Source organism: Staurois parvus, unplaced genomic scaffold, assembly GCF_062004578.1.
Source record: "Staurois parvus isolate SC_StPar_1 unplaced genomic scaffold, SC_StPar_1.0 ptg000153l, whole genome shotgun sequence".
Classification (NCBI taxonomy): Eukaryota; Metazoa; Chordata; class Amphibia; order Anura; family Ranidae; genus Staurois; species Staurois parvus.
The window spans coordinates 6657920-6670567 of record NW_028317949.1 but is presented as its reverse complement, the minus strand read 5'-3'; the positions used below and the strand labels follow the sequence as shown (position 1 = coordinate 6670567).

At 41.2% G+C, this 12648-nt stretch overlaps 1 protein-coding gene across 1 annotated transcript in view; it reads left to right on the top strand.

Annotated features, from left to right (window-relative positions):
* Positions 1 to 12423, top strand: part of CDH18 (cadherin 18) — an 835087-nt gene extending 822664 nt beyond the window's left edge. Inside the window, exons 10-12 of the mRNA XM_089674838.1 lie at positions 1950 to 2067; positions 9692 to 9943; positions 11702 to 12423. Of these exons, the coding sequence (XP_089530964.1) occupies positions 1950 to 2067; positions 9692 to 9943; positions 11702 to 12192 (861 nt within the window). The 3' untranslated portion in view covers positions 12193 to 12423. The remainder of the gene's footprint in view (positions 1 to 1949; positions 2068 to 9691; positions 9944 to 11701) is intronic.
* The last annotated feature ends 225 nt before the right edge of the window (positions 12424 to 12648 follow it).

Below are 12648 nucleotides of genomic sequence, written 5' to 3'. Positions count from 1 at the left end.
CCGTTCTTTCCAGAGGTGTCCTGTCCCAGGCGCCGGAACCTCAACAGTGGGTACCCAGATGTGACAGCTTGAGGCTTCACAGCTGGGTGCCCACTGCACCTGCATGAGCATCGCTGTGCTAAGTTAATGGTCTGGCAGTCTTCTGGGACCTGTCACATGTCCTAGAAGACTGTATGGTGGGAGGGGGGAGGAGAACTTCTGCTATAACCTTAAACATGTAGGTTATACTTAATGCTGATCATCTTATTTTACGTTCTTGAGTTCTAATGATCATAATTTACACAATGCACTGGGGCAGCCAGAGAAAGTAATCCTTGCCTAGGCTTCTAAATTTCTTAAAAGGTTTTGGAGTAGCATTTTTAATTCATGGCAAGAAATACTGTATGTTGATTATATATGTGTTTATTTACTCACAAGTATAATGTTATTTGGTAATGCTGACATGTGTAATGTAATGATAGGTCCAGTATAACTTTGGGTCTATTCATATATTGTTTTCACAAAAGATTAAATAAACTGTAACCCAGAATTTAATTTTTTTCCAAATTAATTAAAAAAATTAATGAAACTTGGGTGAAAATTGTGTGCATCGTGTGTGAAAACATGTCCAAACAAACCTTTTGGTGTTAGCTCTAATCCCAACTCCACTATTTTTTAAATAATTTCCCTTTGATCCCAGACACCACTCTTCTTCCAAGTTGAATAAATGCCCTGCATCATTCAATGAACCTCTTTGAGCCAGGGCATCATGAACATTATTATTATTATACAGGATTTATATAGCGCCAACAGTTTGCGCAGCGCTTTACAATATAAGGGGAAAAGTACAATTACAATACATTTCAGTACAGAAGGAATATGAGGGCCCTGCTCGTGGAGCTTACAATCTAAAGGAAGGGGGAGATGATACAAAAGGTGATAGCTGCGGGGGATTATCTGGTGGAGGTGATTCAAGTACAGTTTTAGGTGGAGGTGGGGTAGGCTTCCCTGAAGAAGTGAGTTTTCAAAGATTGCCTAAAGGCAGACAGGGTGGGGGCTGACCGAACATGCTGTGGTAGGGAGTTCCAGAGGATGGGAGAGGCTCTGGAGAAGTCCTGGAGGCGAGCGTGAGAGGAGGTGATGAGGGAGATAGAGAGGAAGATATCTTGGGAGGAGCGGAGTGGGTGATTTGGCCGATATCTGTGGATGAGGTCGGTGATGTAGCTAGGGGCACTGTTGTGGATGGCTTTGTAAGCTGTGGTTAGTATTTTGAATTTTATACGTTGGGTTAGTAGAAGCCAGTGAAGGGATTGGCAGAGAGGGGCAGCAGTCGCTGATCGGTTGGTAAAGTGTATGAGTCTAGCAGCAGAATTCATAATAGACTGAAGGGGGGATAGCCTGTGTAACGGTAGACCAGTGAGGAGGGAGTTGCAGTAATCGCAGTAAACATGCCCCTTGGGGTGCTCCATCAAGCTGGGTACAGAAGAATGATGTAGAGAACAGTCTTCAATCTATCTTTGCATCACCGAAGACCACCCACCACCACTGCCAAAGAAAGACCACCAAAGAAGATGAAGAGGATCTGGGGACCTGGGACAACTCTAAAAGAGGTATGTATATATTAAAAAAAGAGAAACATAATGAAAACGGTGCTCTAGTAGGAAAAGAGACTGAAGGGTCTGACCAACCTTGAGTTGGGTTAAAGTTAGGCAATATTGGAAGAAGGACTAATGAAGTAGTATTTACCTCTAAATTGTCCTATTACATTGAATTTCTTACTGTTATTTCAATTCACAATTCTGACAAATCCAGCTGGTCTCCCTCTCTGCACACTAATGCGGGCAGTCTTAAAAATACAAATAAAACTCTTGGCAGGCGCACGTGCACAAAATACCACAATCTTAAATGTGCTGGATTTTACGATTTAATAGAAATGTTGTATTAAATGTATCGCTTATTTTGTCTTCTAGATTATTTATACTCTTACAGCCATAGATAAAGATGACTCTGCAAATGGACAAAGATTTTATTTTTCTGTTGAAGAGGGATATGCACCAAACCCAAACTTTACTCTAAGGAATAATGAAGGTATTCATGTTTTAAATATCCTTGTCCTCATAACTGATACTATAGGTATAATTATTTAAATAGAAAAGTTAAATGCTAGAATACTATACAAAGTTAGTTGATATATAGTATACCTGTGTTCAAATATCTAGTGCTGCAGAGTCCCCCAAACCTGGAGATGCCTGTAGTACAACAAAATTGATGCTTAGGAACACTTCCAGCACACCCCACAATACATTACAGTGCACCTCTATATGGTTGTTGAGGCACTGTATTGAATTATGAGATTGGTGGAAATATTCTTTGGAGAACAATCTTGAAAAAATGGGTGAAAGGCATGGACTGTGGGGGCTCCTGAGTAAAACATCGAGGGCAGATTATCTAGCTATGTCTTATTTCAAATGGCATGTTTACTGAATGATTAATAACTTTTCTGAAACATTACATTTTTACAAATCTATAAATTAACATAGCAATAAACTGCAATTTTCTATGTTGAAATAGCTTGATTAAGAAAACCTGAGTGTGCATTGAATATGTGCTACAATTGGATGTTTAGCACAAAGATAGTTGTGTACATAAATATCTTACATCAGGAACAATGGATGTTGAGACCTATTTCTGCTGTTGCTAGAAACAGGGGCCTCTGCAATCTCTTTAATGTTTTTATCATTTGTTCTGCTTTGTATGCAATTATAATAAATTTGAAAGCTTGGGAAACCTTACCTTTGGTCTAATGTTGCCTTCACTCTAGTTCATTTGTAATATTTCTAGCATTAATAGCTCAAACCTGAAAATGAACATTTAAAGTTATTTTAAAAATACGCATAACACCTGACTTTAACCCTAGTAATCTTAACCTTAATCCTGGTGTTTTACCTTGACCAGGGGTGGACTGACAACTCATGGGGCCCCCAGGCAATAGGGGATCATGGGGCCCCTGTGTCCTTGCCCAAACTCAAAAAAGCCCATGAAAAAGTTACCAGGGTCATCTCATGGGGCCCCCTACTGACCCCGGGCCCTCAGACAGTGCCCAAGTTTCCAAATGGTCAGTCCGCCCCTGACCTTGACCCTTAATTCTGTTATCTCCTAAAAATATATACTTACTTAACTATGTCATCAACAAATATAGCAGACCATCCTGTGCAATAATAAACACCCAAACCCCCAGTTTCCATGCCAAAAACAAACCTAGCCCTAGCTTCACAGTACTTAAATCAACTGATTCAGCTAAATTAGATTGGATCAGTATTTAAGAAAAAAATTATAATAAGGAATTTTTCACTGATGATGAACACAAACCTTAAATAGCATCATGTACACTTTTTAATTGTACAAAACCCATAAAACTTAAGGCAAAGATTTATGAAGCTGACCATAAAACATCTGCTTCCGGTATCAGACATAATAATAGGCAAACAATAACAAAGGTTCCGATGCAATAGGAATCTGAAATACATTCCTTGGGGAGCTATATAGCTTATTGGTGATTTGTTCCCCATTGAAAAGTCAGTAATTATTTTAGTGTTTAAAGGTAGGGAAAAACAGGCCTGGCCAAAAAAAATGTGTTTTAGGTTTGAGTGCATGTTTTTGACTGCAAGCTTAAGAAGGACATGGATCAACGTTTGTTCAATGTAGATGACTTTGGATACGTAAATCATTTATCTGATTGTGTACGTGTATACAAAGTTCAGATTAGGACACCTTTAGTATATGCATGGTCAATACAACTAGTTGGAAATATTAGTTTCTTAACCACTTGCCCTCCAGAAGATTTGCCCCCCTTCCTGACCAGGCCATTGTTTGCATTACGACACTGCATTAATTTAGTTGACAGTTGCGCGGTCATGCAACACTGCACCCAAATGAAATTCACGGCCTTTTTTCCCCCACGAATTGAGCTTTCTTTCAGTAGTATTTGATCGCCTGTGCATTTTTTATTTTTTTGCGCTATAAAAAAAAGCCCAATAATTTTGAGAAAAAAAACAATATTTTTGACTTTTTGCTATTAGACATGTCCAGTCCAAAATGTAATGTCATAAATTTAGGCCAAAATGTATTCTGCTACATGTCTTTGCTAAAAAAAATCCCTATACATATAAATTAATTGGTTACATGAAAGTTTTAGCGTTTACAAATGGCGGTATATATACTGGGCTTTTTTAATATTTATATTTTTACTAGTAATGGCGGTGATCAGCGACATATAGCAGGACTGCGGCGGGCATTTTGACACTGGGGGGAACTGACTTGGTGTCATTGACATACCCAGTGAAACCAATACAGTGATAAGTGCTAAAAAAAAAGCACAGACACTGTACTAATGGCACTGGAAAGGAAGGGGTTAACATGAGGAACGATCAAAGGGTTAACTGTGTGCTGTGTACTGTGTGCTGTTTCACTCTGTCCTGTGTGCTTCACTGTAAGCACACTGCTTTGGATGGCTGTGCTGTGCACAGTCATTCAAAGCAGTGAGCATGAGCCGACAAGGAAGATAAATGTATTGTTTATATACAGTTCTCCTCCCCGATGGAGATCCTCGGCAATCACCGGGCGCCGGCAAGTAATCACCGGCCGAGACCCGGTGATTGACAGCCACAGCCGCTAAATAGAATTTTCATTTTGCAAAGGAATTTCCACTAAGCTTAGCAAATTGGGTAAAACTGTGCTGGTTATCATGCAATCATCTGCAAGCAAAAATCCTGTTTTTCTAATTTTCCTTGCAAATGATTGGAAGATCCCTGTGAAGAGAGTTTTTACCACATTCACTTGATTGAGTTGATTGAAATGTTCCTTGCAAAGTGAAAATTCACTTTCCAAAATGAACATGCTGTGCTTTAGTAAAATATCCACATTGTACAATTTTGCTTTAGCAGGTGATTTGCAATTAAAATGGTCAGCTGTACTGGGCCCAGGCCAGCAGGGGGGCCCAGGCAGCTCAGTGAATCAGATGTGGGCAGGAAGATTATTGGCATGGTAGGAGGGCAATCACTGGAACCAATCCCCTGTATGGCTGTCTCTGCAACAGCTGAAATCTGGCTTCTTTTCCTTTCCCTCCCACTGGCTTTCAGCTGCTGCAGAGAAAGCTATACAGGGGACAGGTTCCAGTAATTGCCTCCCCCCACTGCACCCATCACCCTTCCTGTGCACCATACATTTCCTCCTGCTGCCAAGGCCCTCTTCTGTGCCCCCTCCCCCGCAGTGCTGCCAGCTTCCCTTCTCTCCACCCCTGCAGCAGCTGCAAGCACACAATAGGATCCTTCAGGATGGAGAGTGGGGAAAGGGTCCGGTAAATATGTCACATTTACCAGCCCCTTTCTTTCCTGAATGAACACAATGAGTGATCAGTACTGATAACTCACTGTGTTCATAACTGAAGCATAGCACTTAAGTACAGTATAAACCTATTTGAAATAACTTTTCAAACACTTTAATAAAATATATTTTTAAAGTTCAGTTTGAGTGAAAACTTCCATCAGATTTAAAATAACAGAGGTGTCAATAAAAACCTGTCAGAAAAAAATAAATTTTGCTTGAAGATTTTAATTTTTTCATTGTTTTTCTTTCACATCACACATGATCATGATTACTAATAATGCATGATACTCCATCCCATATCACAGAATGATAGGGCGTTTTTGAAGCTAGGTGAGTTTCACTTTCCTAACTTTAAAAAGTAAACTTTAATAATATAATATTTTTGCCTTTAGTGCTCCAAGATGAAATGTGGCTGAAGATAGACTTTATTGCTATGCTTATTTTCACATTGCATGTGATCATGGTTAGAGATGAGCGAATCGAACATGGCGAAGTGGAATTCGTTTCGAAGATCAGGAAAAATTCGATTCGCGCCGAATCCGAAAATTAGCAAACTTCGGATGCACGAATCGAATTTTCCCAAAAATGGCGGCGACATGTGTGGCGACGGAGCGGGGATCTCTGGGAAGGTGCGCACACCCATAATGCATTCATTCATGACATGTGATCGCATTAGCCAATCAGCAGCCAGCCAGCCAGCACTGTGTAATGGTTGAGCTATAAATTGCGGCCATCTTACAATTCTCCATTAGCCTCCGGTCATTCAAGAGAGACAGACCTGTCTGTATTAGGGACAGAGTTAGGGCCAGAGAGACTTTAGGGCCACAGAATCATTACTTAGGGACACAGAATCGTTACTTAGGGACACAGAATCGTTACTCAGGGACACAGAATTGTTACTCAGGGACACAGAATTGCTACTCAGGGACACAGATTCGTTACTCAGGGACAGACACAGAATTGTTACTCAGGGACACAGAATTGTTACTGAGGGACACAGAATTGTTACTGAGGGACACAGAATCGTTACTCAGGGACACAGAATCGTTAGGGACACAGAATTGTTACTCAGGGACACAGAATTGTTACTCAGGGACAGACACAGAATTGTTACTCAGGGACACAGAATTGTTACTCAGGGACACAGAATTGTTACTCAGGGACACAGAATTGTTACTCAGGGACACAGAATTGTTACTCAGGGACAGACACAGAATTGTTACTGAGGGACACAGAATTGTTACTGAGGGACACAGAATTGTTACTGAGGGACACAGAATTGTTACTGAGGGACACAGAATTGTTACTCAGGGACACAGAATTGTTACTCAGGGACAGACACAGAATTGTTACTCAGGGACAGACACAGAATTGTTACTCAGGGACACAGAATTGTTACTCAGGGACACAGAATTGTTACTCAGGGACACAGAATCGTTACTGAGGGACACAGAATTGTTACTCAGGGACACAGAATTGTTACTCAGGGACACAGAATTGTTACTCAGGGACAGACACAGAATTGTTACTCAGGGACACAGAATTGTTACTCAGGGACACAGAATTGTTACTGAGGGACACAGAATCGTTACTGAGGGACACAGAATCGTTACTCGGGGACACAGAATCGTTACTCAGGGACACAGAATCGTTACTCGGGGACACAGAATTGTTACTCGGGGACACAGAATTGTTACTCGGGGACACAGAATTGTTACTCGGGGACACAGAATTGTTACTCGGGGACACAGAATCGTTACTCGGGGACACAGAATCGTTACTGAGGGACACAGAATCGTTACTGAGGGACACAGAATCGTTACTGAGGGACACAGAATCGTTACTCAGGGACACAGAATCGTTACTCAGGGACACAGAATCGTTACTCAGGGACACAGAATCGTTACTGAGGGACACAGAATCGTTACTCAGGGACACAGAATTGTTACTCAGGGACACAGAATCGTTACTGAGGGACACAGAATTGTTACTCAGGGACACAGAATCGTTACTCAGGGACACAGAATCGTTACTGAGGGACACAGAATCGTTACTGAGGGACACAGAATCGTTACTCAGGGACACAGAATTGTTACTCAGGGACACAGAATCGTTACTGAGGGACACAGAATTGTTACTCAGGGACACAGAATCGTTACTCAGGGACACAGAATCGTTGAATTAAAGAGTATGTCAGACAACACGCAGAGGAGTGGCAGAGGAGGCAATGTTTCAGGAGCGAGCAGACGTGGCAGCAGAGGAAGGGGTCGAGGCAGCACTAGTCGCAGGCAGAGGCCAGTGCTCCCGGTGTCATCCAGCGGTCGTGTCTCCACCGACAACCCTGCCGTCATCGATTGGTTGGCTCGGTCGTCTTCCTCTTCCCAGGTCACCTCTGACACCTACAGCCAACGGTCGGTGGGTACGTCAGACACAACCGTTAGTTGGCATGGCCCGGGAGCAAGCCCACTGAAATCACGTGTCCTCTACCTGCCCCTGTCCTTTGGTGTTCCCTCACCAAGCGAAGTATCGCATGGTGTGGGCTCAGCCCCACTGTACAGTGAGGAAGAGCTAACAGAGGGCGGTCAGGAACGGGGGTAGACATCCGCCTCTTCAGCAGCCAGGCGAAGAAGTACTGGCGAGGAGAGTGGCTCGGTAGCCGGTCTAGAGACAGGTCTGTCTCCTGACCCACACGCAGCCGAGGGGGCTAGTAGTGAGGCGGAGACCCTAATTGATGATGATGAGGCTGATCGCACTTGGCAGCCTCGTCGTCATCTGCCAGGCCCGTAATCTGCCATGGGCCCCCGTACCGACTCCTCATGCTGCTGCCAGGCCCGTAATCTGTCATGGGCCCCTGTACCGCCTCCTCATGCTGCTGCCAGGTCCACAGTGTGTCATGGGTCCCTGTACGGCCTCCCATTGCTGCTGTCTCCATCGCCACACTCTGCCATGTGCCACTTTCAGGTCTCCTCACACTGCTGGTGGGTTCCATTTTGTCATAGGGTGCTGGCAGATTACGGGTCTCCCATTGCTGCTGCCAGGCCCGTAATCTGCCATGGGCCCCCGTACCGACTCCTCATGCTGCTGCCAGGCCCGTAATCTGTCATGGGCCCCTGTACCGCCTCCTCATGCTGCTGCCAGGTCCAGAGTGTGTCATGGGTCCCTGTACGGCCTCCCATTGCTGCTGTCTCCATTGCCACACTCTGCCATGTGCCACTTTCAGGTCTCCTCACACTGCTGGTGGGTTCCATTTTGTCATAGGGTGCTGGCAGATTACGGGCCTCCCATTGCTGCTGCCAGGCCCGTAATCTGCCATGGGCCCCCGTACCGACTCCTCATGCTGCTGCCAGGCCCGTAATCTGTCATGGGCCCCTGTACCGCCTCCTCATGCTGCTGCCAGGTCCACAGTGTGTCATGGGTCCCTGTACGGCCTCCCATTGCTGCTGTCTCCATCGCCACACTCTGCCATGTGCCACTTTCAGGTCTCCTCACACTGCTGGTGGGTTCCATTTTTTCATAGGGTGCTGTATGGCCTCCCATTGCTGCTGCCTCCACCGCCACACTGTGGCTCCACACTCTGGTTTTGGCCCCGTGACTGCCCAAATGAGTGAAGTGTGCGGTGATTCTAAGATCGACGGCACTCATCTGCATGTCATACTGACTGACAGTATTATTTCTCTTCCCCAGCAGACTCCAAGGGCATTTAAATTAAAGGTACAGTGTTCTGCACTAATATAAAGGCTCTCTGAAGCCTAGAAACACCCTTTTTATAAGTTAAATTCGCAGCGAATATATTCGACTCGAATCGAATTTATTCCGCGAATTCGCCGAATCAGCCGAATCGAATTTTTGAATAATTCGCTCATCTCTAATCATGGTCACTGATCATGCACAGTGGGGTAAAAAAATTAAATAACAGTGATGAGGTGTGAAATGGCTTTACTTACCCAAACACGTAGAGCTCAATAATATTTTTTCAGCAAAATTTTAAGAAACCTTTTTTTTTTTTTTTAAAGTATTGCCTTGCAGTGCTTGGAGAAAAAATAATGGCCAATTTAAACTAAATTTCAGTGATAGAAAATTATTTTTTTGCTGTGAAATGATGGCTTACAATATAGTCCTTAAAATACACAGTCTATAAGAAGTAAGGATGCAAATCAACTTGCTGGAAATTATACAAACTGAAAAGTGTTTAATTGAAACCTACTTTTAACAAATATTTGCATCCCACGTGAGTGTTTTGTAAGAGATGTGCGAAATTACCATCATCATAAGAAGTAAGAATATTTTTATGGAAATGGTATTACTGTATTTTCTCTCTTTTTATTAGATAACACAGCCAGCATTTTAGCAAGGCGGCGGAGATTTAGTAGGACATCGCAGGACCTTTATTATCTTCCTGTTGTTGTTGCTGATGGTGGAAGCCCATCTTTAAGTAGCACCAGTACATTGACCATTAGAGTATGTGCATGTGAAAGAGATGGCCGAGTGCGAACGTGCCATGCTGAAGCCTTTCTCTCATCTGCTGGACTTAGCACTGGAGCCTTAATTGCAATTTTGCTCTGTGTTGTCATTCTACTTGGTGAGTTATGATGCCATTGATGGTCTAACTTGGTCTTTATTTAGTTAGCATTATTTATTATGGAGATGATACGATTTGGGAAATAAAGATACTACCATATGGTCAAAACATTTTTTTTTCTTAAATAAAGTTTGCAGACTTGTTAATTAAACTTGCAACATCTGGATAACAGTGATCCTCAGTCTATTGATTATGTTTTGTAAAAGATAATGAATATTTACACAAAAATGCAATAGTTTTAATCGAATAAAACCAGATTTATGAACCTGGCTTTTTACATTTTCAATCGTCCATCTGAGAATTTTTTTCTACTAACAAAATCTTATATCGGTAATGTTCTCTCAGGTGTAATATTGAGCTAACTATTATAGCTGCTTTAAAATGTACCCATCATGCAAAACAGAAAATCAAATATTAGTGCTGCAGCCTAAGTTAAAGCTGAATTGCAGTATATGGCAAACATATCGTCAAACATACATTTTTCAAGAAATGCTGGCTATAATATTCTACTTCTCCATTTCTGTTTGTCAATTGCCACTGCAAAAGCTATTACATTATCTATGGTGGATGCAGATCATTTCAGCATAATTTAGGAAACTCACAATAAACATGCTCTGTGTTAATGAATGGGTGTACGCACTATCCTAAATAGCTGTACCTTACTATGTAATGGGCAATTTATTCAGATTCAGAAGTATATAGAGTAGATAGTCAAATGTTCAGTTTTAAGAAGTTTTTAGGTTTAGAAAACCCTCTTTAAAGTTGTACTTCCTATTATGTTGATCAGTTTAGTTTTTCATATTCTATGTCTAATTAGTGGTAGAGAAAATCCGCTGGTTTTAATTATTCTATTTAAAATCAAATAAAAATAAACAAATTCCATAAAGAAACACTACATTTTTATAGAACATGCCTTAGTCTTGGGTAATGATAGAGAACATGGAAAACAAGGTATTTGACATGTGTTACATGATTTGACAAAAAGTGACTCTGTCTCTGCTGCATTTTCAGATTGGACAGTAAATGCGAATGACACAATGGGGGAGATTTACTAAAACTGGTGCACACAGAATCTGGTGCAGCTGTGCTTAGTAACCAATCAGCTTCCAGGTTTTATTGGCAAAGCTTAATTGAACAAGGTAAAGTTAGAAGCTGATTGGTTACTATGCACAGCTCTGCCAGATTCTGTGTGCACCAGTTTTGGTAACTCCCCCCAAAATTTTACCGAGTTACAGTATTTACATTAAATAATATATAGTTACAATAGAGAACCCACATCTTTGTGAACAAACACATTTGCAGATTTTAAAGGATAAGTGTGCTTTGAGGTAGGAATTAAAACGTCATATTTAATATGAGCAGCAAGAAGGCTGGGCTTTATTACCCACATGCTACACATGCATTATATGCAGAGGCATCTGCTCTGATAATGCCTTCAATGTTGCTCATGGCAAAGGAGACTGAGCTGTCATAGACAGCACCTGTTATCTAGTAATGATCAGGAACTGGTGAGGCCAATCACTGTGGTCAGAAATATCTCTATTGTTTTTAGTGGGCAGGGAGCTCTAAATATGAAAAGTAACAAATTATCTTAAAAAAAACACTCATTAGGATATTCATAATTCGTTTATCTTGTTAGTCTTACCTTTCAGTTATATTTGCTTTAAATTATATGTGTCTAACTAAAAAACTTAGCATAGCTACATAGAAAGTTCAAAGTATGTATTTAACATACCTTTACACCTTATTTTTTTTTAGCCATTGTTGTTCTTTTTATAACACTACGAAGAGGAAAAAAAGAACCTTTAATCATTTCTGAAGAAGATGTCCGTGAAAATGTGGTTACATATGATGATGAAGGTGGTGGAGAAGAAGACACAGAGGCTTTTGACATTTCAGCACTTCGCAACCCATCAGCTGCAGAGGATTTAAAATACAGAAGGGATGTAAGGCCAGAAGTAATGTGCACTCCAAGACACCAAGATCAGTCTGATATTGAAACAATCAATGTTCAGGAATTTCTCAATCAAAAGCTGGCTGAAGCAGATCGTGACCCAAGTGTTCCTCCATATGACTCTTTACAGACATATGCTTATGAGGGCCAAAGGTCTGAAGAAGGATCTATCAGCTCTCTAGACTCATTAGGGACACCGTCTGACCAGGATTATACCTATCTGGATGACTGGGGACCAGAGTTTAAAAAACTAGCGGAACTCTATGGAGAAAAGGAGTCTGAAAGAACAACATAGTTTAATACAAAAACTGTTTTATTTACAAATCAACTTGAAGCATAACCACAAGAAAAACAATAAATTCATACTTGGAACTCAGCAAGCTGTTCACTTTTACTGTAGAAGCAAGTGCCATTTTCATATATAAAACTGGGTTTCAGATTTTGAAAAAAAATACAGAAGCAAAAACTATTTTCCCTTGTGTATATTTTTTAATTGATCAATAAAGTCAGCAGTTCCACATCCATACAGGATATGCAAAATAAGCAAAGCATTTATATTTTACTACTTATTAAAACATTCTCATGCCAGAATCCAAACAAATTTATGCAGCCTCTGCACTGACCTTAGATTGGGCATGTATTATGGAATACTATATAAAAGATATATATATACTGTGTGTGCGTTTATATAATATATATATATATATATATATATATATATACATACATACACTGTATATGATCTTTTCAG